The sequence below is a fragment of the Zea mays genome, chromosome 3 (genome assembly GCF_902167145.1).
Source record: "Zea mays cultivar B73 chromosome 3, Zm-B73-REFERENCE-NAM-5.0, whole genome shotgun sequence".
Taxonomy (NCBI): Eukaryota; Viridiplantae; Streptophyta; class Magnoliopsida; order Poales; family Poaceae; genus Zea; species Zea mays.
The window spans coordinates 225679793-225706498 of NC_050098.1; the positions used below are offsets into that span (position 1 = coordinate 225679793).

The 26706-nt window shown below is 45.4% G+C and overlaps 1 protein-coding gene and 1 long non-coding RNA gene across 10 annotated transcripts; one reads left to right on the forward strand and one right to left on the reverse strand.

The window, feature by feature from the left end:
- Window positions 1-1163: 1163 nt before the first annotated feature.
- Window positions 1164-1738, reverse strand: LOC109945348 (uncharacterized). 2 transcript variants are annotated; one of them, XR_002268500.3, is made up of 2 exons: window positions 1523-1738; window positions 1164-1448 (listed from the first exon to the last, which is right to left on the reverse strand). It is a non-coding gene; the product is annotated as an uncharacterized lncRNA (long non-coding RNA). The 2 variants fall into 2 exon arrangements; XR_002268501.3 differs by having other exon boundaries at window positions 1518-1738.
- A 19266-nt stretch (window positions 1739-21004) lies between these two features.
- Window positions 21005-25649, forward strand: LOC100194093 (Elongation factor Ts, mitochondrial). Of its 8 annotated transcripts, none has more exons than XM_008673975.4 (10): window positions 21005-21178; window positions 21523-21846; window positions 21938-22110; window positions 23219-23299; window positions 23439-23613; window positions 24305-24495; window positions 24736-24861; window positions 24960-25048; window positions 25160-25253; window positions 25339-25649. In XM_008673975.4, the coding sequence occupies exons 2-9, from the start codon at window positions 21582-21584 to the stop codon at window positions 25203-25205; spliced, it is 1146 nt and encodes a 381-aa protein (XP_008672197.1). In that variant the 5' UTR covers window positions 21005-21178; window positions 21523-21581; the 3' UTR covers window positions 25206-25253; window positions 25339-25649.
- The last annotated feature ends 1057 nt before the right edge of the window (window positions 25650-26706 follow it).

The following is a 26706-nucleotide window of genomic DNA, read 5'->3' on the forward strand; positions in this document are numbered from 1 at the left end:
TTACATAACTAGTGCCTGACAATAGCTCAGTTGCATCAAAAAATATTTTCAGCCTACCACAAAGCTCCCTAGCAAACTCCCAATCATCTGTTGTTGGCTTAAAATGAGCACAAAGCTTCTCTTTACTTGCAAGTCGATCAAAAACTGATTGGTATTCTAATGCAATGCTAAGCATAACGTAGGTTGAATTCCATCTTGTCTTACAATCTAGAGTTATCCTTCTACCATATTTAATATTCATTTGATTTGCTGTCCGTTCAAAACGTTCATGCCTTTTTGGCGTGGCACACCAAAACCCAACACTATCACGTATTCTTTCAACACCCTTTTCCATAACAGTCATGCCATCTTTCACGATGAGATTAATGATATGTGCCGCACAACGCATATGTAACAAAGTACCATTTAGCATGAGTGAGGGAAGGGGTAGCTTATCTTGCATATAACTCATCAAATTGTCATTGGTGGTGCAGTTATCAAGAGTGACCGTTGACACCTTCTTTTCAATTTGCAAATCTTGTAGTACCTCATAAAGGACATCACTTATCATTTCCCCGGTATGTGGAGCAGGCACATATATGAACCTACAAGCAACAACATTCCAACACATTTTTAGCACTTATACATTCAAAGAAACAAGACATTGCAATAGATTATTACCTCAAAAGAAAAGACTTTAGCTTCCATTCATCATCAATGAAATGTACTGTCACAGACATATATCCTTTCTTTTGATGGTTTGCTGTCCACATGTCAGTAGTTACGGCAATTCTTGATTGTAACCGTTGAAATACATTCACTACTGCAAGCCTTTGGACCTCGTACATATCCAATATATCCTTTTTAATGGTATTTCTGGACACTACTTTGAATAGGGGTTGTAGTGCTCCACAAAACCTCTTAAAACCAACATGATCAACCATAGATAGAGGATACTCATGGACACATATCATTAGTGCAAGTTCTTTCCTAGCAACTTCCTGATCAAACACATACTTCTCAACAACTACTGCCCCATTCTCATCTTTTCCTAGTTTTAAGGAGGTTTGTTTTAATCCTTTCCTAACCTGTCTTGATTGACAACATCTAAGATGACCACGCAAGTGATTAGTACCGGCTCTACTATCTCCAACTAGTAGCTTTTTACACCAAGTGCATTCAGCTTTCATTTTACCCCCAACTGTTACTTGTTCAAATTCAAGCCACACATCAGATTTCAGCTTCCTTTTGCATCCAACTTGTACATTATCATCATCATCATTTACGACCACATGTTCTGTACCTTCTGATGGTGGAGCTTGAACACTTGAAGATGGCATTTCATTTGCAGCAGCACTCGTCGGTGTAGCTGCACTTGAGGAACCTCCTGCAACCACAGCACTGCTCTTTGTGGGAACTTGACGACTGCTCCTGCTCGGCCTCGAAGCACCTTGGTCAGACATCAGACTCTGCAATTTACAAATTAGAGCTGCTCAAGTCAAGCTGTGCAAGGGCCAAGGGACATGCTCACGGCTCACCTCACCTACAAGGATAGGAACCTCGTACGTGGTGGGAGCAGGCTGCGCCGCTGGCCGCTGCAGTCGGACTCCGGTGGTCCTGGGGAGTGCCGGAGTGGGGAGTGCCGGTCCTAGATAGTGGAGACTTGGACTCCTGGCTTGGCCTCGGACGCTCGGTGGCTCCTAGGGATGCGTCCTCCTCCGGTGGTCCTGGGGATCCGGCAGGAGCAGGATGCGGCGGCCCTGGGGATGCGTCCTCCGGTGGTGGTGACGGCGGAGGGGGTGGCCGGGGTGGGGCGGGCAGCGGCGGGCGGATCTATCGAGGCCGCGGCCGCCTGGAGCCCTGGACGCCTGGTGCAGTGGTGCTAGCCTGCTAATCTGCTATGGCGGCCGGTTGGGGACTTGGGGTTGAGGGATTTGGGTTTTTCTCAGGGCCCACTGGAATACAAACTGGATGCGCACGGGACTTGGGCGGGTGGCCGGCTGCAACTCTGCGCTTCGGGCGTAGCTCCGGGTTCCGGGTGACCCGCGGGCGAAAATCAAAACCCGCACCCGCACCCGTAATGCTTCGGGTCGGGTTTGGGTCTAACCCGTGGGTGGATTTTTACACCCGAACCCGAACCCGACGGGTGCAAAACCCGACGGGGCCCGAACCCGCGGGTGAAATTGCCATCCCTACGTGGATTCCCTCTTCCTGACACGGGCTGGACGGGCCACGGAAAGCGTTGCCCTGCTGGCCTGGCCGCGTACGTACAGTCCAGTCCAGCTGCTGCTGGGCAGCTCGCGCAGCCCTTTACCCTTTTGCGCCGGACCTTTTCGCAAGAGAGAAAAAATGGCTTTGCAGTCCATGTCCATGGAGCATCCACTCCTATCCTAATATGCATCGATCGAAGTAGGGCGGACGCCGGACGGGCCCGGCCATGTGTGCTGCCTGCTGCTTTCCTTTCGGCATCCATCGGTGCCCTGCCTCCCTCCGGCCAGCTGCTTTATCCCCTACTAGCTTTCCTGTGCTCTGCTCTGCTCTGCTCTGCTGCTGCCTCGCACAAAAGTCAATCCACGTCCATCGGAGTCTGAGAATTCAGCGCCATAGAGACAGAGAGAGAGATCCAATGTTCAATCTTTTGATCAGCAGCAAGGCCGATGCATGACAACCAACATTCGTCCTAGGTGTTTGTTGGTGCATGTCTACTCCTACGAGGTGAGATCCATGGTCGAGTCAACCTGACACTGCCAGGCAGCGCCAGCGTCCAACAGTGCCTGCTTGCGTCGCGTTGTCGCCGTGGCCGCACGGCCGGACCAACCTCCTTGTCCTCTCTGCTGCTTCCTGCAAATTATCCAGAAGGGAACACTACTGTTAGAGAGCCCTCTACAGTAGTTATGAATTCGTATGAAATTCATTAGCGCTGTTTACTACTCTCTCCGTTTCTTTTTATTAGTCGCTGGATAGTGCAAAATTGCACTATCCAGCGACTAATAAAAAGAAACGGAGGGAGTACTACGGTAGGCACTAGTCGACGGAACATTCATACTCCTGCGGAGTAGGCGATGTTCGCAAATTTCAGCAAACAGCGCGAATGAATTTCATAAGTTCGCTTAGATTTAATCTGGTTTTTTTTGTTGGAATTAAGCCCACTAGTATGGCCCAATTCAATAATAAAGGTAAAGTGGTGGGTAGAGATGACATGAGACTTTACTCTCGTATTGCTCATCTATATAGGAGAGAACCAATTTATATGTGAGAGTGTCCTCTACTCTTCACATGAGTTAAATAAAGGGCTATAGAGACAAATAAAGGGTAGACGTTCTTCAATCGGAGGACACACGCGAAAGCAACCGACTCATCCTCTTCTTCTCATCTCTCTATGTTGCCGCTTCTTTGTGGTGGCGTCCCTTCATCTGTCGTGCAACAGATCAAGGGAGAGCGGTGTCTCCGAACCAACATCGGCGTTTTGACAACCTGCATGGGTGCCGATGGATCATGTTTCTCGGAAGTGCTTCGTGCATGTCTGCGTGGTGTCCTCACCATCACTCATGGAAGTCACTGCAAGTAAATCTACATTTTCAGTTTATTGCGATGACGGTCTTATGGTTAGATCCGTTGTCAATTCTTATTTTATGCGTTAAACTTATTGAGTTAGTTCAGATCTGTTCTGTTCTAATGTCATGGATACTATCTATCAATAGATCTGAGTTTTACGTTTTATGCTGCGTTATCAAATTAATCTTAAACCATGTTAATTTTCCAACACTTCTACTGCTTTTACAGTATTTTGTATCTATAGATTAGAGTTGTAGCAGTCGGGACAACCGACTTTAATACAAAGCAAAGAGCTCAATTGTATTTGAGAGAGAGAAAAGGATGGCCGCTTAGAGCATATTTTAAGAATATTTTCAAATTCATTCTCTATTTCAGAGAGAAAAATGGATGGCTACTTAATTCTCTACACCACCCATTAGAGAGCCATTTGCGTAAAAATCGATTTCTACACGTTTTTATTTTTCAACAACTTTTCTCTATCTTGTATATACTCTATAGAACCATTGGAACCATTGTATATTGTGTGGGAACATCATACAATCCCACACACTCGGTTGTCACAGTTTAAAGAAGCAACTTTTGTGGCAGAATGCCTTGAAACGGACACGGACGGATATAAAGAACAATCTTAGTAGAGTTCCATACAACAGTTTATTTCTAACACATCTACATCTATATCTATATCTATTCTATACAATTATACAACCCATTAGTTTATAATTTATAAAACACATCCAACTAAATCACCCTTACACTCATAAACTCAACTAAATACATCAAACAAATTGCACACCCAGATTTAAACACACAATTAAGGCCCTGTTCAGATCATTAGATAACCCACTCTCTCTTACTCAAATCTAATGTACAATATTATTTATATCATCCCCATACCTCTCTCCCCTGACCCCAGCGCCCCCTTCCCCTCCTCCTCACTCATGTCGTTGCCGTGTCGATCCCTTCATTTCTCGATATCGTAACGTTAGCACGAATTATATGATAGTTTTAGAAACGATATAGAATAGCTTCATTTATACGAAACTCACTACTTTTATTAACTTTTCATCACTTCACTAATATAGTGACATGTCAGTATATTCAGTGTCCATAGATTTTTTATAAAACCCCACGATTAAGACGGGCCTAAGGATATGTCTCAACCACTGAATGAGTTAAAGAAGCTATTTGGATGCAAGGTCTTATTTCTGAACTTGGTGTTTCTCAGAATGTTATTAAGGTTTATTGTGATAGTCATAGTGTTATTTGTTTGACCAAGAATGACATGTATCAATTCAAGACCAAGCATATTGACATCAAGTAACACTTCATTCGTGAGTATTGGTGCATTTTTCGGGCGCCAATCACTCAACACGAACCGTAGCGGTGCTCTCTGCACAGGGGCGGACGGTCCACGGCCAGGGGCCGGACGGTCCGCGACCTGGCGTTGGGCTAGGGTTTCCTGCCTGATAGCCGGACGGTCCGCGCGTGCGCAGGGGCGGCGAAGGTCGCCGGCGGCACCTGGATCTCGCTCCCGGGAGGGACCCCGTCGGGGAGGAGAGATCCTAGGTGATGTCTAGGCTCGGGCAGACCGACCTAGACTCATCTAATCGACGTAGAGTCGAAGAGAAGCGAAGATTTTGGGGATTGAGAGGCTAAACTAGAACTAGACTAGAACTACTCCTAATTGTACAGGAAATTAATGCGAGATAAAAGTGTTATTGATTCGATTGATTGATCCTAATCAGCCGTAATCCTCTATATTTATAGAGGAGGGGGCTGGACCCGTTACAAACTGATCTCCCAAGTTAATCCCGCGAATTTCGCCAACAAACACAGCAAGAAACTCGGAACCCTAATCTGTTCTACGCGCGCGGACCGTTCGGACCGCGGACCATCCGGCCCCAGGGCCGGACCGTCCGATGCTCAATTTGGTGCTCAACATATGCCCCCTGCCTTTTGGTGGAGTTGAGTGAACCAAAAGCAACTAACTCGATGCGATCACATCGGTTTTCTTAGGCATCTTGCCACCTACTAGGATAGTACGCAAGGGTCTTGGTCCCGGTGGTTAACTCAACGGACGACCCATTTAGCTTTGATCGGACTGTCAGTCCCAATATCGCCGAGTGTTGTACTGGTACTGACCAATTTGTCATCTTGCTTTCCTAATTTTCTGAGTGTTCTGGCTTAGCTCCGTAGTCGACCAGGTCTTCTCCTTGCAGGTCGTCTTCCTCCATGGGTGTCGGTACGTCGTTGGAAGTGTCCTGGTGTAGTGCGGACGATCTGGACTCACGATCCGGCCTCAGGCGTTGTACGGTCCGCGCCCTGTACGGTTGGTCCGGTCTTTATAGCCGGACTGTCTGCCATACCTGCAAAGAACTGTACAGTTGTTGTTTTATTTTCTGTCTTTGTGGTCGTTTGATTTTTCTCAACGATCTTTTGTCTCCATCTCTTTTGTGGTGGCGGGTACTGCAGATGTGTGTCATTGAATATTTTTTCCGCCTCCTTTTCCTGGTTCTCCTTTGCTCTTAGGTGCTGTAATTTTTTCTTTTGCGATCGCGTCAATCTCGATGGGCACCATCGGGGCATGCGGTATTTTGAATCAGCCGTTTTGTTGACAGTCGTATCTTCTTTTTTGTTTGTGTTGGCCGATTTACCAAAAATCATCGACCCTTCGTTATTTTGTTGTACGATGACATCTATTGTTCCTATTTCAATGACGTCCCCTTTTATTGTATAGTTGGAGGTCGTAGCTATATACCCCCCTACCGGATTAGTCAGCCTTTGGGGCCGAGTGGTTCGGCAATCTTGCTGGGCCCGTGCTCGTGGACCATATTGAGGGGCTCTCAATCAGTCTTGTACTGGAGGCGTCAACCTGGCAAAGACAGATGACTGGGGTGCCCCCAAGCGGAGTATTGTGGTGTCTCGAAAGGATATGGTGGCATACCCACATCTGATTCGGGATATATGGTGGTGGTATGTTTGTATAATGATATGACCTAGGTGTGTATGGGAGTGGAGGTGTCCATGCATGTACGTTAGGTCTTAGTTGGACATTATGACCTCCTGCCCTTTCCGATTGGTGAGGTGGTCCAATCGGCCTAACCTGCTGTCGCTCCTTGGTGGGTAAGCGAGACCGCTTTGATGGCCGATCACTGGGGTCGACCTTCTTTTTCACATATTTAGACAATAATTGATCAAAGGTCGTGCTAGATTTGACGAACTGACCAGCGACCTTGAACGTGTTAGTTTTCCACGTACCTATTTCTGGTCGTCGTGGTTTGAAGGTACGTGGTCGTCGTGGCTCCTCGGCGTTGCCGAATCGTCCGCTGGAACGCTCCGGACCGTCCGAGCCTGGGCACCGGACTGTCCGCGATGCGTAGTATGGGTTCTCGCGCATGTCCCCTTGTCTGCGCTTGCCCTCCAGTGCCGGAGGTTGTGATGGTCACCTTCAGTGTCTCCTCTCCATCAGGAGTCTTCTTGGCCACCACTTTACTGCAAAAGATTTTGTTGTTTCTATCGGCCTCCCGTGCGTTGTCGATGATGACTTCTTTGTCTTTGCCCTTATCAGCTGTGCTGGGCCGAATTAGGATCTTTTTCCATTGAAGTCGATCACATTCATTGGGAAGGGCTCCATGTCCTCCTGAAATTTCAATCGTCCCTCGTTAATGGCCGATTGGATTTGTCATTGAAACACATTACAATCATTAGTGGCATGGGAAAATGAGTTGTGTCACTTGCAATATGTGCGACGCTTTAGTTCATCGGCGGGTGGAACGGTATAATCGATCTTAATGTTACCATTTTTTAGTAATTCATCGAATATCTTATCACATTTGCCGACATTAAATGTAAATTTAACCTCCTCCTACCGTTTCTTTTGAACTGACTGCAAGGAGGAGCAAGCCGAAGATTTGGCCTGCTCGGGCCAAACTATTTCGGCAGTGTAAACTTCCTTTGGTTCATCGTCCGAACTACTTTGATTGTGTTCTACTATATGGACATTATGATGAACCGTTTTGACTAGCTCTTTGCTTCGGCTTTCACAAGACAAAGCTCTCTGATGTAATTGTGCTAGCGTAAAGAACTGGATGCCTTCTAATTTCTCTTTTAAATAATAGCGCAATCCATCAAAGGTTATTCCCGCTAGTTGTTTATCTGTTAAATGAATTTGAAAGCATCGGTTTCTTGTATCCCAGAATCTCCGGATGTAATCACTAACTGATTCATCCTTTTCTTGTCGTAGGGCCACTAAGTCTACTAAATCTAGCTCGTAATCGCCAGAGAAGAATTGTTCATGAAATTTTTGTTCTAAGTCTCCCCATGACAAAATGGAATTAGGAGGTAGCGTGGCATACCATGTGAATGCAGTCCCTGTTAAAGATAATGAAAATAAACGTACACGGAATGCTTCGGTGTCGACCAATTCTCCTAACTGTGCTAAGAACTGGTCTATGTGCTCACGCGTGCTCTTTCCTTGGTCACCCAAAAACTTTGCGAATTCGGGTATTCTGGTCCCCTATGGGTATGGGAGACGATCAAACTAGCTATTATAAGGTCTCCGATATGACTTCCCCCGGGGGACTATACTAACTTTGAGCTTATCTCGGAACGCCCAGCTATTTCCTCTCTTACTATATCGATGGCAGCCGGTGGGAGACCACCGGCTCTTTGGTCCAATATGGGTGAGTTTGTTTGGATGTTGGTATGTTGTTTTCCTCCCCATTGGTTTGGGTTTTGCAGCGCGTTAATACATGCCCTATGAGGCTCATAGGACTGGCCATTCCTTTCTGGCCTTCTAGGGGCCGGAAAGTACTCACTCTCATGGGTTTGGTAGATTATATTATGGTGCTGGTGTGTCGTATGGTGAGATGGGGAGTCTAGCTGGGACGGATACGGAGTTGGATATCCATCCTCCTCAAAAAACTCTATGCCGGACCGTCCGGCTCTGTGCGCGGACTGTCTGGCCATGTGGCCGGACCGTCCGACATTATATTTGGACTATCTGGCGTCATACGAGGATGGCCCGAATGGGTTATCTAGGGTTTGCACGGTATGTGGCGGCTTGGGTGCAGGCCTCGATAATTCGCTTCTAAAAATGGGATCGACCGCCGCTGGCCCAGACGGTCCGCGCTAACGTGCGGACGGTCCGGACATGCGCAGATCGGCAAATTTATCGCCGATGTGTGTGGGAGGCTGTTGTTGCCCAAGGTACATGTCTATCGGCATCCCATAAATTGGTTGTGACTTGTCGTGACAACCTGTAGCCGATGAATTACATGTGTATTCCCTCAGTTCAACCTCGTGTGAAGGAAGATTTGCAATAGTAGACTTATCAAGCGCATGCACTAGACTTTTATGATCATTTTGTATATCCCCTACAATACGTTGCATCTGCTCTCGTTGTTCGTCTATGTAAGCTTTAAAAGATTGGAGTTCATTGGTGCTACTGTCACACCCGGATTTAAGGGACAAAGCTGGGTGCATCTCATACATGCGCCAAAGAAGACAACACATATAATAACATAGTGTATAGAGATAAATGTTACAATAATCATAGTACTTATTACATAGCGAAAGACTAACAAAAATAAAAGATAAATATAACAGGATCTAAAATCCATCCTTGGCGCAAGGAAGTCAATTGGGAGACGCCACCTAGATCGAATCGAACTCCTCATTAAGCGGCTCCTCTTGAACCACCTGTTCTTCTCCTGTGGGGGGTGTGAGACAGCAAGGGTGAGCTCACACGTGTTCATCGCTCAACAAGTTGTGGGAAATAATGTGGCATGAACTCACCAAAGGTGGGAGTTCATGTGATGTGTAAGGCTGATTAACAAAATAAAGGTAAAAGCTGAGCATTGCTTTTATAAGTTGGTCAAAATTTTATAGCAATTACTAAGTATAAGTAAATACCAAACCATAATAAATAATAGAACAAAATTAACAAATAATCCCAAGCAAATGCAAATGACAAATTGAGTTTTAATTCCATAGATTAACCATGTGAGGGTCCAAGCTGCTCATGACCGTGAGCACGACTAGTATACCAGTTTTACACTCTACAGAGGTTGCACATCTTTACCTACAAGTCATGTTACCCATCTGCCAAGGGGTCATGAATCTCATACACCTCTACCAAGGAAGCGAGGCAGGGTAACACTATGAGGCATTTACAAAGTTTCACTAGTTTCAGAAAACCCGCTACAGTTTATAGGAAGCTCCAATGCAGGGATCCCTTGCCTGACCGCCATCGCAACAAAATCAACCTAAGGATCTCCCTACACTGACCACTCCCCCACTGCCCTTGCCCCTTTCGGGTAAGGTAGTCATCCACTAGCTTTCCTAATTAGTCAGCCAAGGGCATCCCATACTATCCTTGTGGTAGCACTGTTTTCCCGGGTGGTCGCTCTATGTTCCCATTAACATAATGATCTTATCATGAACATAAATAACATAACAGAATAATAGGAACATGGATATAATGAAATATTATCCCAAAAACCGTGTAAAGCAATATCATAACTACCCAATTGATTCAGGGATAAACAAGGTAAAAAGGATAACCAGTCTAGGGTGACCTATTGGGTCCCATCAAAATTAAACCTATGCATGAATAAGTGATAGTAAAGAACATTATTGGGTAACAAAAGTGGATCAAGGGCACAACTTGCCTGGCACTTGAGATTCCAGTTACCAGGGTGATTCTTCAAATCCTCGTGACCTCATTGCTAGTCGTAGCAATACAAACAAACATGGTATAGACAAAATTAACATCACACCAACCATAAGAGCAAATTGAATAATAATGATCTACGCGAAGTTACGAGATCGTGGAATCGAGAACTATTAAGATCAAAGTCGTGGTCATCAAGTTATGAGGTGATTAAATGAGTAACACTAGGTTCTATGTTTATCTTATAATTCCAGAGAAAAGATAACCTAAAGTACTAATTAATTCAACTTTAGTCTAAATTATAATTTGACCATAGATCATATTCTAGTAGATTATAATGGTAAGTAGAGTAACAAGACTAACCAACATAAGTTAAATAAAGATCTAATTATAAAATAATGAGACATGGTATAATAAATGTTATTGCATAGTAAATATTTATACGAGACTAACGTAACTTGAACAGATCAAATTATACCTTTGCTTCTTGTACCTGCGCCAAAAAACATGTTTGATTGTGGTTGGATTAGCCTGACTGAGGGGGCGGTCGGCCTTCGCTCCAACACTAGCCCCCTCGAGGGGCTGGTTCAACTTGGTGAGATGGTCTCGAAGTCTTTTTCCGGGAGATGGTTGAACGCTACCCTTGTCAGGTTGAATTAGTCCCGGGGGGTTGAAACATGACAGTTGGGATGTGACGTTTTACTGTGAAACCTTTAGTTTCCCGAGGCATTTTCTTGGGCCTATAAAAGACGATCTCGGTCGTGGTATGAGGCTTTCTTACGCTAGTAAAAACTTTCACGCATACTGTTGCAAACGTTGTCGCACATTTTCCTGCGTCGCTCACGCCTTGAAAACGCTCGCCGCCGGCGGACTGGCTCGTGTGAAGCAGACTTATCGTCACCGGAGACGGTATGTAATGTTGTCTTCTTCCTCGTCGTTGAGCGCGCTATCAAGAGAGAGGACGACTAGCGATTTGGCGACGGTTGCGGAAGTGTTGCTGGGACATACAGTGGAGTTTGGTACATCCAGAATCTACTCGGGCCGCGTGCATTTTGGAGGCGGTGTAGGGCGCGCTCTAGGGGATGAAGAGGTCTCGGAACTAGAGGGGGAGTTGGTTGTCTTCGAAGCATTTTTTACTGCTAGTCTTTGCCTTCCTATGCACCAATTTGTTGTCAAAGTTCTACAACTTTTCGAAGTCCAGCTTCACCAGCTGACACTGAATGCCATGGTGGCACTAGCGAAGTTTATGTGGGTGGAGGCACATACGGTGGTGAGCCTTCGCCAAGATATATTGCCTTCATTGGAAGAAGAAGGTTATTGGTAGCATGGTTGCACAATTTAGTACATGCACGTTCACACTGAGGACTGAGAAGACTTCGGGTGAAGTTGTGGAGCTCGTGGTGTGCGCTAAGAATAAGTGGGGTAACTGGTGGGATTTTTTGTTTTATGTGATGTTGGAGGATGCCGAGGGGTCTAGGGTTACCTCCATCCATCCCGTTCTCGCACTGCTACATCACCTTCTCGCAGTTTAAACTAAAGAAAGGGGATACGAACGAAGATGCCCTTCGGCGCGCGTCTAAGACGAGCAACAATCGTGACTTGGTGGAAGAGTTCATTGCTTGCGGATGTGGGTGAGGTGGAGTTGTGCTCGATGCCCTTTTTGAATAATCAGATGGTGCTGAGTCCCGCCTTCGCCATCGAACTGCGTGGTGAAGATTGTTGGAAAATATTCAACAAGGACAAAGATGACGAGGAGATAGGACATTCGAGGTTCGAATGTCAAGTTGAATCGTGTGTTTGAGCTGAACATCCTTTGCTATGATCTATATCTTGAGGGTTCTACTGACGTTGGGGATGCCGAGGAGCAGAAAAAAGGTGGGTTGAAGCATGGTGGGGTTGATGTAGGTTGTTCTAAGAGTAAATCTACTTTGGTGTTGGTAAGAAAAAGGAGGAAAGTTGAGGCGAAGGCAAAGGAACCAGCGAGGGCGGCTGGGGTGACGGACGCTTCAAACAAGTTCTTTGACAAGCTAGCTGAGATGTGTGCCAAGCCGGGAGAGGATATGGCTTCACATGTCCTACGGGAAGCGTATGCTAGAATGTTTAAAGCGACTAGGGGTGAGTGGTGGAGGGACGTCCCCATTCCTGTGGCTTCTGGCGAGGACGATTCAACGTCTTTCTGGCTTGGTATTTCAAAAAATTTCCTTATGGGTGGAATGTTGATGTTGTTGTGATAACTGTGATGGATAAGGATCGCCAAGAGTCTTCGGAGAAAAGAGTAAAGCTTCGCTATGACTGGTGGACCCTAGTCTCGAGACGAAGGCACAACATGTTGATGGATCGAAGTACGGAGCACCGATGCCGCGGTTGGGGGATCAAGGCCCAGCGTCGTGCGACAGCTGTCGTGGCAATGCCTCCGCACGCAGCACTGGCTTCTGCGGATGTTGGCATGCCTTCGCCTGGCAAGGCTAGCCGTGATGCGAGAGCGAAGGGTACTGGGAAGGGCGCAACCAGCGGCGACATGCTCGATATCTCCGTCAATGACTACTTGATTGAAGGCGTCAACGAGTTCGACGCCCACACTAGGCAGGGGGGCGGTGGTAAGTGTCTTGTTCGTTTGGGAGATCTTTATTCACGACTTTTTCGTTTTTATAGACTGGGTTTTTGCTGTAAGGTAGCGGTCTAGCCAGGTGGTCGTGACCTAGGCGAAGTCTACAGTTGAAGTGTCGTCTGACCCTTGGGCGCGGTTCTGCGCTGTTGTTGATGGCGGTCGAGGGGGGTCACCGAGGCGTCTGCATCTGGTGAAGTCACGGCGGCTGCTGTCAAGCAGTTGTGCTTTGTAAGCTGTTATCGCTCTCTTTTTTATGAAGTCTGTTTGTGGTAGGTTGTCGCTTTTGCTGACCAGGTGGCGTCTGAGCACTTGTGGATCTCACGACTACGTTCTGAGAAGAAACGACTGGAGGATAAGGTTGAGTGACTTCAGACCAAGAATACTGAAGCTATCTGGGACAAGTCTTCCACTAAGAATAAAAGTTGAAATCTTTTGGACAAGGTCGGCACCCTTGAGAAGGAGAACGAGGGCCTTAGTCGCTAGTTGGGCGAGCTAAAGGAGGTTATGATCAAGTCATAGTCGAAGGCCCAGACCGCCTGGGAGCGCGCCGCCACATTGGAGCTAGAAGTGAGAAACACGAAGGCCTATCACGAGAAGGTGGAGACTACCACATAGACTGGTGTGGATCGAGCTCACTCGCTTTTTGTTGACGTTACTGCGACCTGGGTGCTGAGGCAACCCCCTTCGATAAGTTTCAGGGGGAGCCGGGGACCCACTTCCTTAGCTAGTTGCAGGAGGAGCTAGAGACCCTCTCGTCGATCGTGACAGGGTTGATGTCCTATGCCTCCCGTGTTACCTGCGAGGGTGCTGCCAACGCCCTGTCTCGTGAAGGCTACCGTCACTTTGAGGTCATTGATCCGAGGACTTCGACGGGGTGTTTTCCAAGTCAAAGACACATTATTGAAACAGTCTGCTGGTGCATTATATGAATGGATGTGGGGGTAGCATGGTTGCTCTGTCGTCAAGGAGAGGGTCAGCCGAGCATTGGAGACGGTGAAGGTCCTTTTTAGGGGATGCAAAGAGTTTTATGTTCGTATTCTGGTGTTTTGTTTCATGTTGCATGCACAGAGGAATGAGGAGGTTGAAGACCTCGCCGGCCTAGAGGGCTCAGTGGCCACTCTAGACGATGGCATCTTAGAAAAAGGTGCGGAGGAGCAGTCTTCGCGCGTTCAAGCTGACACTGGTGAGCCCGACGCCGCGGGGGCTTCACACCGTGTTGCTGACGAGCAGGTGTAATATGGCGAACACTGTGTGTAGGAGGGGGCAGATGTGTCGTGATGCACGCTAACATTGAATTTGGTCTATACGCAGGTTTGATGACTAGGCCTACGTAAGGAGATTATGGCTTTAAGGGGAAGGAAGTTGTTGAGGTTGTCGAATGCGTTACTCCACTATCCTACTGAAGTCCGTTTGTGAGTGGCAACGAGGGCTTTGAGCTTGGTTCATGGTCTTCGGACAGTGAAGGGTGTTCGTACTTCTTCGCAAAGATGGACAAGGTGTCCTCTAAGGAGGACTTAGATTTCTTTGTTGCGTTAGACGGTGTGTCTGCTTCAGAGGCTGGAGCAATTGAAGGGCCTTCGAATAGGGCCCCGTTACCCACGATAAACGGTAAGAGGAGTTGTGTTGGTGTTTCAAAATGAAGGTTGGGTAGTGTCGATGCGTCTGTATGCGGCCGCGAAGGTGGTCGTAAACGACGTCGTATGGGTTGGGCGGACTCGATTCTCGGGTATCGCTCCACGAGGTGTTGGGTATGACGCCCTTGAATATTTGCGAAGGCGAGAGGGCAGAGTTGGAGGAATCTCGTTGGATGCTTCTTGCGAAGACGACTGGCGAGGTCCTCGGTCCTTGCTGTTTAGGGGAACTAGAGCTTAGGGCGCTCTTTGAGGGTGAAGAGCTTGAGCTCATATTGTATAACTACCAGGAAGCTAGTCTTATTCCGAAAGATGAGGACTCAAAGGCTTTGTCTGACCTTTATATTATCGTTGCTCGGCAACTTAATTGCGGAACGCTGCCCTCGCTCCCTTCCGATCGACGACTATATTGCTTGGTGAGTGGTGCTGTGTATATCACGGTGTTTTGTAGTTGTGAATGCCTTCGCTGTATTTTGTGCTAATCCGGCTGCACCCTTAGACATCTTTTCTCAGAGTCATTGCGTCTGCTTGGACGACTTTGCTCCCTTAGGTGTCTTCACACACTTTCTGTGCTGATGCAGCTGCACGCTTAAGCGACTTTTTGCTCAGAGTCATTGCGTCTACTGGGACGACTTCACACCTTAGGTGTCTTCATACACTTTTTTGTGCTGATCTGGCTGCATCCTTAGGTGACCTTTTGCTCAGAGTCATTTGCTTTCGCAAGTGATGGCTGGCTTAGATTTTTGCCATCATGGTCACTGCCTTGTTGTAGAACAGGGAAGGGCGACTTCGTGGCCTTTTTCGACGTGTTCATGTCGCACTTCTCTTTGTGGGGGAGTTTTCTATATATTTTATTACATGGTGTTGCCTCATTAAAAACCTTGCCCCATGCGAGGAAAATAGTGCGGGCCTAAATAGAGCAATGTATCGAATATATTTACTAGGGAGCGAAGGCCCTGACTGTATGTTGTCCTACAGGTAGTATTTTCTCATATTGTCTATATTCCAGGAATGTTCGAGGTTTGCACTTGTTTTACTTGCAAGCCTATATGAATTTTGGGGATGTCTTCTTCTTGACGATGAAGGGTCCTTCCCACTTTGGTTTGAGTTTGTCTTTGGATTCTGTTCTTATTGTCCTGATGAGGATGATGTCTCCTTCTTCAAACTCTTTTTGGGTGATAGCTTTGTCTCTCTAGCTCTTCGTTGCTTCTTGATATTCGTTCAGTGCGTCGAGGGCCTCGACTCGGTTTCCATCGAGGAGGTCTTTTGTTGTTAGCTCGTCGATGTCTGGGATCACGTTGGGGTCAGTCCAGGGCGAGCCGTGTTTGAGTTACTAGGGAGTCATTGCTTTGGCCCCATACATTAGTCTAAAAGGCGTGAACCCTGTGGCGTGAGAGGTGGGACTCCATTGTGTTTAGTGCCCACACTACCTCGGGTAACTGTTTTGCCCACTTGCCTTTTGTCTTGCAGCAGTCTTTCTTCGATTGCGGTGAAGATCTTGCCGTTTGCAAATTCCACGAGTCCAATAGACTATGAATGGTAGACTGATGTGAAGACTGTGCGTGTACCGATAGAGGCACAAAATTCTCGGAATTCTTGGTTGTCAAATTGTTTTCCGTTGTCCACTGTCAGCTCATAGGGGACTCTGAAGCGACAGACAATGTTATGCTAGAATAACTTTTGTGTTGTCTTCGCCGTGATCGTGGATACGGTCCTTGCTTCAATACACTTGGTGAAGTATTCTACTACAACAAAGGTGAATTTGAGATTGCCTTGCGCTGTGGGTAGCGGGCCGACTATATCGAGGCCTCACCGTTGGAGAGGCCAGGTGTTAGTGATTAGTTTTGTGAACTGCGAAGGTGCCCCCGACCGAGGTGAGAATTTCTGGCATGCTACGCAGGAGTGGACTACGTGGTTTGTTGTGCACATGATGGTTGGCTAGTAGAATCCTTGGCGCATGACCTTGGTGGCAAGGGCTCTGGGTCTTGAGTGGGAACCTGTCGGGGACCATAATTAGGGGTACCCCCAAGGATCCTAAACTCGGTTGGTAATCACCATCAGCACAAAGCTGCAAAGGCCTGATGGGCGCAATACAGGTCAAAGCTCCGTCCACTCAAGGGACACGATCTCGCCTCGCCCGAGCCCAGCCTCGGGCAGGAGCAGCAGACCCAGGTTGATTCACGCCTCGCCCGAGGGTCCCCTCAAGCAACAGGCGCACCCTCGACTCGCCCGAGGCCCAGCTCGGGCAGGCTTCACGGAGAAGCGACCTTGGCCAGATCGCCTCGCCAACCGACCGGATTGCAGGAGTATTCAATGCAGAGATCGCCTGACACCTTATCCTGACGCGCGTTCCACAGTCGACAGGGCCGAAGTGACCGCAGTCACTTCGCCTCTCCACTGACTGACCTGACAGGAAAACAGCGCCGCCTGCCCTGCTCCGACTGCTGTGCCACCCGCCAGGGTGAGGCTGACAGCAGCCAAGTCCAGCCTCAGGCGCCATAGGAAGCTCCGCCTCGCCCGACCCTAGGGCTCGGACTCAACCTCGACCTCGGAAAGACGATCTCCGCCTCGCCCGACCCCAGGGCTCGGACTCAACCTCGACCCCGGAAGACGGTCTCCGCCTCGCCCGATCCCAAGGCTCGGACTCAACCTCGACCCCGGAAGACGGTCTCCGCCTCGCCCGACCCTAGGGCTCGGACTCAACCCCGACCTCGGAAGACGGTCTCCGCCTCGCCCGACCCCAGGGCTCGGACTCAACCCCGACCTCGGAGGAGTCACCGCCTCGCCCGACCTTGGGCTCGGACCGACCACGCCGTAGGGGGGTACATCATTACCCTACCCCTAGCTAGCTCAGGCTACGGGGAACAAGACCGGCGTCCCATCTGGTTTGCCCCGGTAAACAAGTAATGATGGCACCCCACGTGCTCCATGATGACGGCGGTTCTCAGCCCCCTACGGAAGCAAGGAGATGTCAGCAAGGATCCGACAGCCTCGACAACTGTACTTCCACAGGGTTTAAGTGCTCCTCCGACGACCACAACATCACATGAACAGGGCAGCAACACCTCTCTGATAGCCACGTCGGCATGTACATAGGGCTCTGGCTCCTCTCTGCTAGACACGTTAGCACATTGCTACACCCTCCATTGTACACCTGGGCCTTCTCCTTACATCTATAAAAGGAAGGTCCAGGGCCCTCATACGAAAAGGTGGCCGCGCGGGAGGACGGGCTAACAGGCATTCTCTCTCCCTCTCCCTCTCCCTCGCAAACGCTTGTAACCCCCTACTGCAAGCGCATCCGCCCTGGGCGCAGGATAACACGAGCTGTGGTTCCCTCTTTTGTTCCCCCTTGTGTTCCATCTCGCACCGACCCATCTGGGCTGGGACACGCAGCGACAATTTACTCGTCGGTCCAGGGACCCCCCCGGGGTCGAAACGCCTACAGAACCGCAGATGCCTTTGTGGACTTCGCGGAGGAGCTCGATGCCTTCGACCGGTGCGATACATTTGAGCAAAGGTTGACTCATTCCTTTTTGTATAGCCAGCCTTCTATTATTGCAAAATCACGGCTTCGGTGCTTCAACCTTTTGGCCTCTAGCTGATCGGTGGGGTGATAGTGGCCCTAAAGGTACATGGTTAGGGATGCTCTTCAGTCCTATGTCATTATTTGGTTTACAATTCTTTGGCCTTCGAGATCGTCTGTGATTTCGAGGCCTTCAGGGTTTCTCACCACTGGTATGGCTATCGTATGGAAGAACACCTCTGAGGTTATGGGGTCACCACTTGCTACTGCCTTTGCTAACATGTCGGCCTCTTCATTCTTGCTCTTGTCTATATATTGTAGTGTGAACCCCTGAATTATTTCTCCAGACCTCGCAGGGCTGATAAGTATTGCACGAGGATCAGCTCCCTGGCTGCGCAATCTTTCTCCATTTGTCCAACAACGTTCTTGGAATCCGTTTGACTATGCATGTTGTTACCTAGAGGGCTCTGAGTTTCCGAAGTCCTAGGATGATATCTTCATACTCTGTTATGTTGTTTGTGCATCTGTCTGACTCGAGTGCGAAGCTTAAGTGCGTGTCGTATCTCTACTTGGCACTGGATGGCGTCGTGATGACTGCTGTGGCGCCTGCCCACCAAATGTTGGGACCACCTACACGTGGACGGGTGGGCCCAAACACTCAGGTGGGGGAAGAGCTCAGGTGAACAACGAACTGTGGACGAGAACCGTAGCATCTTGTTATGTGTGTCACGTCCGTGTACAGTGCGAGGGTATTTATAGGTAACCGGTCGGGTAGGTGGGTCCCCAAGTACTGTTATACCCCCGGTTACCTGCTACATTCCCGAAATATTCCCTCCTACAGGTTCATTACAGTGGTGTGAGGTACAATCGAACTAGACATCCTATAGAACCTACCTAAAGAGAGCTTACAAGTGGGCCCGAAGGGTGATTGGGCGTAGCATGGACCCCACCGTAGAACGCCGTAGCCTTGGCCTATGCGATGTGCCTTTTACTCTACGAAGTCGAGCCTTCGACCTCGTCGAGACTATTTTGCTTAGTGGAAGAGTCCGAGTCATTAGGGGCGCATCCACAAGGCTACAACAAGCCCCCTCGAGTAGTGTGGCCCTTCGCTCCATCCCCTCCGAGAGTCCCGGTCGAAGACCTCGATGCCGATACCGACCTAGGGGCGGTCGACCTTCACTTCTTGTACCTGCGTCAAAACATATTTGATTGTGGTTGGATTAGTCTGACCGAGGGGGCGGTCGACCTTCGCTCCAACACCTTCCTTTTAGCTTGACTTGAGAAGTTCCCTATCACTTATATGAACATTATTAGCATCTAAAGCAACTGACTAAGTGCTAGAATTATACCTTTGTTCCTTTAGTTCAAAAAGATTTTCAATGTGCTGAAACTAAGACCAACTTGCCACTTAACTTGCACAAAGAAGTTAGTAGCCAAATAGCAGTGTAAGGAACATATCATAAAGTAAGTGCAACTTATTTAAACACTTAAACCCCCTGTTTTTGTGGTTTTCCCCAAGGTTGCACTTTTGGGTTTTTTTAATCCAACTCATTTGGACTTTACACCTTCAATTTGCTTAAATGGAACCTATGCTCATGTCCATACCATGAAGGTTAGTTTAAAGTGGTGTATTGGGCAGTTAATCACCAAAACACTTAGAAATGGTCCAAAGACACATTTCTCTTTCAGTAATGTATGGTTCCAAATAGACATTTTGCAAACTGTAGCATTTGTAATGGCACGATTCAAATTAATCCATCTAACTATCTAGATTTTTTCATGTCATTTTTAAAAGCTTTGACCATCAATACCTAAAAATCTATAAAGGTTGACAATACTAGATTAATCATCATATAAAACACTTTTATAGTGCACAACTCTCTTTATTTGAGACAATGAGGTGTACTAACCATTTCGACTGATACTAAAATGATATTAGGTCATTTTCGATAGAGAGTTTCATCGCAATGTTTTCAAGGGCCTTGTTATGTCAACATTTATCTAGAAAATAGTGTGTCCAGAATTTTATCTCTATATTTTTTATCTCCCATGAAACTCTTACATGTCTCTCTTCGTTAAAATGTATGTCATATCATTTTATTTGATTACGTGGCATGTCATTTAATAAAAATTGAGCTCTATGTAAACTCCCACTAAAACTGGATTTAGTTTGCTTGAGTAAATAAATTCTGCTCATCGCCAACCTCACCGTGTATGCACCAAAGAAATTTGATACATAAAGGTCACGGTTTCTAAACAATGCATCGAGATAAAAATTACAGTTGCGTTATTGTATTTTTTCAATAAAATCTTAAAATAAAGATCACTGCTGGGATTCATTTGACGATATTTTTCTTATAAAATATTTTGTATTGAAACATAAACATTTTTTTATTGAGCGAAACAATGTCCTTGTTATGACCTTGCGGAATAGTCGGTCCATATTCAAGCCAAAAATATTTTATGTTCATTAGAAACTTGCTCTAGGTCCAAAGAAATTTTTCTATGTTAAAATAGAAGTGTTCTAACTTCATAATAAAAGTATTCTAGATTTACAAAAAATATGCTTGGATTCATTTGACGATATTTTCTTATAAAATATTTTGTATTGAAACATAAACAATTTTTTTATTGAGCGGAACAATGTCCTTGTTATGACCTTGCGGAACAGTCGGTCCATATTCAAGACAAAACTATTTTCTGTTCATTAAAAAACTTGCTCTAGGTTCAAAGAATTTTTTCTATATTAAAATAGAAGTGTCTAACTTCATAATAAAAGTATTCTGATTTACAAAAAATATTTTAGATTCATGAGAAAAGCCGTTCGAATGTTTATGACAAAAAAGTTCTCACTTAAAAAATACTTTACTCGTTTTAAATGTTCCAATAAACATTCAAACCAATGTTCCGCCAACCACCAGCAGTTTTCCTATAAAAATGATAAGTTAAATTGTATAGGAAGAATAAATAAAAACTAAAAACAAGAAAGCAAAATAAGAAAATATGTAGAAGTATTGTTGAAAGAATGGACGGCCCATGTCCAGCAGGAGATCCCTGACGTTTTGCTCTCCATCAGCCCAACAGCTACCGACTGGGCTATTATTTCTCCCCGCGTGCTCTCTCTCGCCGACTAGGCTATTGCCGCCGCCGCCCTACACCAGATGCCCAGTTCTTCGTCAGCCCCTTCTCCGGCAACGAGCACCTAACAGGTACGCTCGTTCTCTTTACTTTCTGCTGTGCGCAACCGAGCAGAACCTAAGCTATTTGGAATGGAACTGATCTAATTGCAACGTGAATCATTTACTGAGTCCGTCCCTGTTCTGTGCGCCGCACTTTGTTCCCATTCCAAACTCACTCCACCTGCAATTTTTGTTTTAGATCTGTGTGGTATTGTCTAATTGCCTTGATGGAATCCATTTGCGCTGGAGTGATAATTAACAGAGTTGTGAAAAGAGTAAAAATAAAATATTTTTTATCTCAAAGTTTACGTTCAAAAAGCGATCTAATCTCAAAGGAAAATGTACTGTTATGATGTTCATATATTGTTTCTTAGGCTGAAAAAAAATCATTGATACACGTACGCCGTCAGAGGCTGCAGTATATTCTGTGAGAATGGCATGGGGTCAAGGTGCTAAGAGGTCCATACTAGGGCTTCTCTTTCGTTCTCAGCACCAAACTGCTCGGGCATACTCTTCTTCAGCATTCCAGACTCACCAATTGAGCACTCATGTTCCCCAAGATGGAGTGTTTATTAGGAGATTCGGCTCTGAGGTGTCTTCTTCAGAGCAAATGAACCTTATTAAGCAACTCAGACAAAGAACGAGTGCTCCAATCAAAGATGTCAAGGCCTCTCTAGTTACCTGCAACTGGGATATTGGTTTGCTCTTCTAGCTCCATGCCATGTCATGATTTAGTTGACTTATTTGTTTAGTTCGCTTTTCCTATTTGAGTTTGTCAATTTCTTTCAGAGGCTGCACAGAAGGACCTAAGGAAGAGAGGTGTTGCTCTTGCTGCCAAAAAGTCTTCACGCACTGCTGCTGAAGGTTTGCTAGCTATCGCACAAGATGACAAAAGGGCTGCTGTAGTTGAGCTTAACTGTGAAACTGATTTCGTAGCAAGAAATGATGTTTTCCAGTACCTGGTTGGTTTCATTCCCCAGTAACAATTTTATCTTAATTACCGGCAGCTGAGCTGTTTTGTTGATCTCTGCTTAAACTTTTCACACATAAAATGCAAAGTTACATATGTAACATCATTAACAATTTATGGGCCGTTTGGATCTACGTGTCTAAATTTGTCCCATAACATCGAATGTTTGGATGCTAGTTAGAAGTATTAAATATAATCTAATTATAAAACTAATTACACATATGAGGACTATACGGTAAGATGGGACTATTAAGCCTAATTAGTTCATGATTTGCTCATATGATGCTACCGTAACTATTTGTTAATCATGGATTAATTAGGCTTAATAAATTTGGCTTGTCGTTTAGTCTTCATCTATGTAATTGGTTTTGTAATTTGACTATATTTAATACCCGTAATTGACATTCAAACATTTGATATGATATGGACTAAACTTTAGTCAGAGGAACCAAACACCCCCTTGGATGCAAGGGGTTTTAGATTCATTTCTTCAATATGAATGCATAGTAATTGGGTACTTAGCATGGTTTTTGTGGTGTTGATGTGTGTGTTTGTTAGGGCCCTTCCCCAGTTTTTTTTCTTATAATATAATGATAAATAACTCTCTTGCGTGTTCCAGAAAAAAAGCACCAGTAAAATTATCTTTTCACCACTTAAAAGTAAATGCCGAAAACTCTTTTAGTTGTGAAATACTAAGGTATCTGGCACATTTACATAAAGAAGATTCTGAATGCCTTATTTTAAGTTTTATTGGTTCATCATATTGTTAAGGTTTCTTCAACATATTGTCTACTTTCTGAACTTTTATTATGCTATTCTTATTTTTTCGTTTTTAGGGCATTTTGGCTTTGGGTATTCTAGTTTCATTCAAGACTTCTTTTTGATTCATGTGCCAAGAAGTATATGCATATTTGCAGGTGTCGACATATCATGTAATTTGTAAACAATGTTAGTCATGCATGTAAAGGAAAATTTCCACTCATCTGTTCATCAAGTTGCAGATATATTAACTTCAGTTCTGTAGAAAATTCTATGTTTTGAGTTATTCATATAAATCTGCGGCTTTGTTTTAGATATTTTTCTATTTTGTCACCATACAGGCTTCATCATTGGCAAAGATGGCTTTATCTGCTCAGGGTCCTGGTGAATTGTTCATGCCTTTTGGTCCTGAGCTTTTAGAGGTATACCATTATCCCTATGTGGTGTACTCCCAGATTCATGATTTTATACACACATATAATGCTGCTTTGTGCTTTATATCATATATTATTCCTGGTTTCAGCCATTTCTAAGAAACCATTCATTTCTCCCATCTTGCAGAACATGCCTATCAATCTAGATCACCCTAAGCTCAGTGTGGAAACAACTGTCCAAAGTGCCGTTACAGAAGTTGCTGCAATGGTTGGGGAGAATGTGAAACTCAGAAGAGGCTTCATGCTTTCCACAACTGCACATGGTGTTGTTTCATCTTATATGCATACCTGCCCTCAGCCAGGTGATGGAATCTCAGTTGTCTGTGTTTCTTTTCAAGAATGTATATTCTTTACTCTTCAGATTTTATTACCCCCCTCCCCCCAAGGCTAAGTTAGATTAACCATTACCAATACTCAGCAGTCTTCTACTGACCAGGGAGCATGCTTACATGCTTCTCACCTTTTCTAACCACTTCACTATTCTAAAGCTTTTTGACAACTAGAAACCACAGTTCGTTTGTGTGTATTCACGCTAATTCTAGTAACTAATCTATTTTCTTAGATTTGTTACTGATGAAATAATTTATTATCCTGTTTTACTGGTATACGGATGTTTTTTAAAAATTTTGATGATAGTGCGGCCATGGATGTACACTCATGATAAATTAGAATTTGAACACAACTATTATCTTGAATATACCACTAACACTACGATCTTTTAGAGAGGAAAGTGAAATTTCATCTGCGTAGGATAATATGCTTATTTGGGTACTCTTGAAGTACAATAATTGAATATGTTAGTTTGGTACTAATTGTTATTTGTTCTGCTGAGCTGACTTGTGTTAGTAATTTGAGAAATCTCCTAGTTTGCAGCCTCCTTTTGGTTGTTTTTGATACTTTGCTAAAATAAGGGGCCCTTTTTCTTCGATCTTTTTCCAACAGGAATGATGCATTTGCTCATTCTATAATTCGCTTAACTCCTGATTATTTTAGCTTCAGGTATGGGTCGTATAGCTGGATTGGTCACACTAGAAACAGAAGACAGCAGTACTCTTCTTGATTCTGTCAAAAGTGTTGGGTCATCTATTGCGATGCATATTGTTGCGGCAAAGCCATTATTCTTATCAAAAGAACTGGTTTCTGCTTCGGCTTTAGAAAATGAGCGTGAAATACTTCGAACTCAGGTTGATACCACTTTCCTCCAGCATGTTTGGTTCAGTACAGGATTTATGCCACACTCGAGTTAGGCGTGTTTGGCTTTTCTTAGGCTGTGCTTAGTTTGCTGCCACGGCTGTGTCATGCCACACTTTATTAGCAGTTTAGCACTGTGTCACACCTTCATGATGTGATACAGTCAGTCCACTTTGTTTGTCAAGTTGCTTCAGAAATGAGATGACATGACATGACACCATGTAACATTGTAGGCCCAAAGTTCAGGGAAATCCCAAATGGCTATGGATAAGATGGTGGAAGGACGATTGAGGAAGTACTTTGAGGAAGTTGTGCTCATGGAGCAAAAATATGTTTTAAATGACAGCACTAACATTAAGGTAAGTCGATAGAGATTTTTTACTTGTTGATTATGTTACCGCTCTGGATTGTTTTGTTTGTCTCTAACAGCTTTAAGTGCTGGTGTCATTCTTTCCAGACCGTGCTGAATGACTTGTCGAAAGAGGTTGGTTCTAAGGTAACAATCGGTAACTTCATCAGAATGGAGGTTGGCGAAGGGATTGAGAGGTACGATATATCTGTCCCATCCCATGTCGTCTCTATCGACAAGTGGGTTTTTGTTTGCGATGTGTAAAGTGACAGTTGATGTTGATGACCACATGTTTCTTGGCTTGGCAGAACTGAAGCCGCTGATGGTTTAGAGGTTGCTGGTGGCGCTATGTAGATTCCAGGCAGAGATGGTTCGAACGAGATCATTAGGATCTATATGAAGGTCCCACTTCTCTAAAGTTGGGGGGCCTTGGTTTTTTCCAATAAAACTTTTGGGCTCTCATCTTTGCTCCATTGGATTGTTACAGGTGTGGGCTAGGACGGAGATAATGTTTAGGCAGGCACTAGCGTTCTGGGACCTGCGAGGCTGCCTAGTTGATTTGTCAGTTCCTAGCTTGTTTGGTTACAGTTTTGGTTGAACCCTCTCTGATTGAATTACAGTTCGTGTGGACGTATAAAAAATCGAAATAGAGTGGGAATTGCCCCTTGAACTTTTTGCACTGAGTCTGGAGTGAATTAGTGTTAGTGCAAAGTAGTTGTTTTAGCTGTCATTTTTGTATTAATTAAACTTTGCTAGAATGACTTGTGAGTTTGTAGGATACCTTTTGCAGGCTATTCACCCATCTTTTGCCATCTAGGTACTATCGCCATGCTAAGGGTATTTGGTTTCTAGGGACTAATATTTAATTTCTTTATTTTATTTTATTTTATTTTAGTCTCTAAATTGTCAAATAAATTGTCAAATACGGAAACTATTAGGAACTAAAATAGACGATCTAAGGCATGTTTGGTTCCTTTAGTCCAATGACTAAAGTTTAGTTAGAAGACTAAAGTTTAATCCCTATCCTGTTTAGATTTGGGGACTAAAAGTATTCAAAACTCATTAAAAGAATTATAAGGGGACCAAAATACCCTAAGACATTCTTCCACCATTAGTGTAGCTGAAATAATGAAAGGGCAAAATGTAGAATTTATATGGTTTAGTCTCTTTTAGTCATCTCTCGAGACTAGAGATAAACAATTTAGTTCCTGTTTAAGTCCCACTGTTTGGCAATTTAGGCACTAACTTGGACTAAAATGGAACCAAACAGATCTTAAACATTAGTCCTTAGAAATCAGACACCCTCTAAACTGCGGTCTATAATATTTATCTAGTCAAAACATGTACTCCCTTCATCGTTTTAGTTATTATTTTTATGTCTATATTTAATTGGATGTATATATATACACACAGAGAGAGTCTTGGGCTTCCAATAGCTCGGCGTAAGCCCTGACCTGATGTTGTCAACCGGTTCAGCCGCACCAGGTCCGAAGCGTCTATAAAAGAAGCTCTAGATCGCTAGGGTTCAGTTTTAGCGACGTCGATAGTTACGCCCCCACTTTCGAGAGGTGCGCGTGGCGGGGACACGCTCGCGGCGGCGAATCCATGAGGCCAGTGCGCGACGATGTCCCCCCTGAGGCGCGCACAGCGGCGAGGTGGGAGTGGCTGCGGCATCGGATCCCGAGGGCACGCTCGCGGCGACGGCCCCATGAGGTGCGCACGACGGCGAGGTGGCAGCGGCGACAGATCCCAGGGGCACGAGCGCGACAGCGTCTCACTGAGGTGCACGCGGCTGTGGCGGCGCGACGACAGATCTCGGGTGCACGTGAGCAACGACGACACCCCTTAGGCGTGC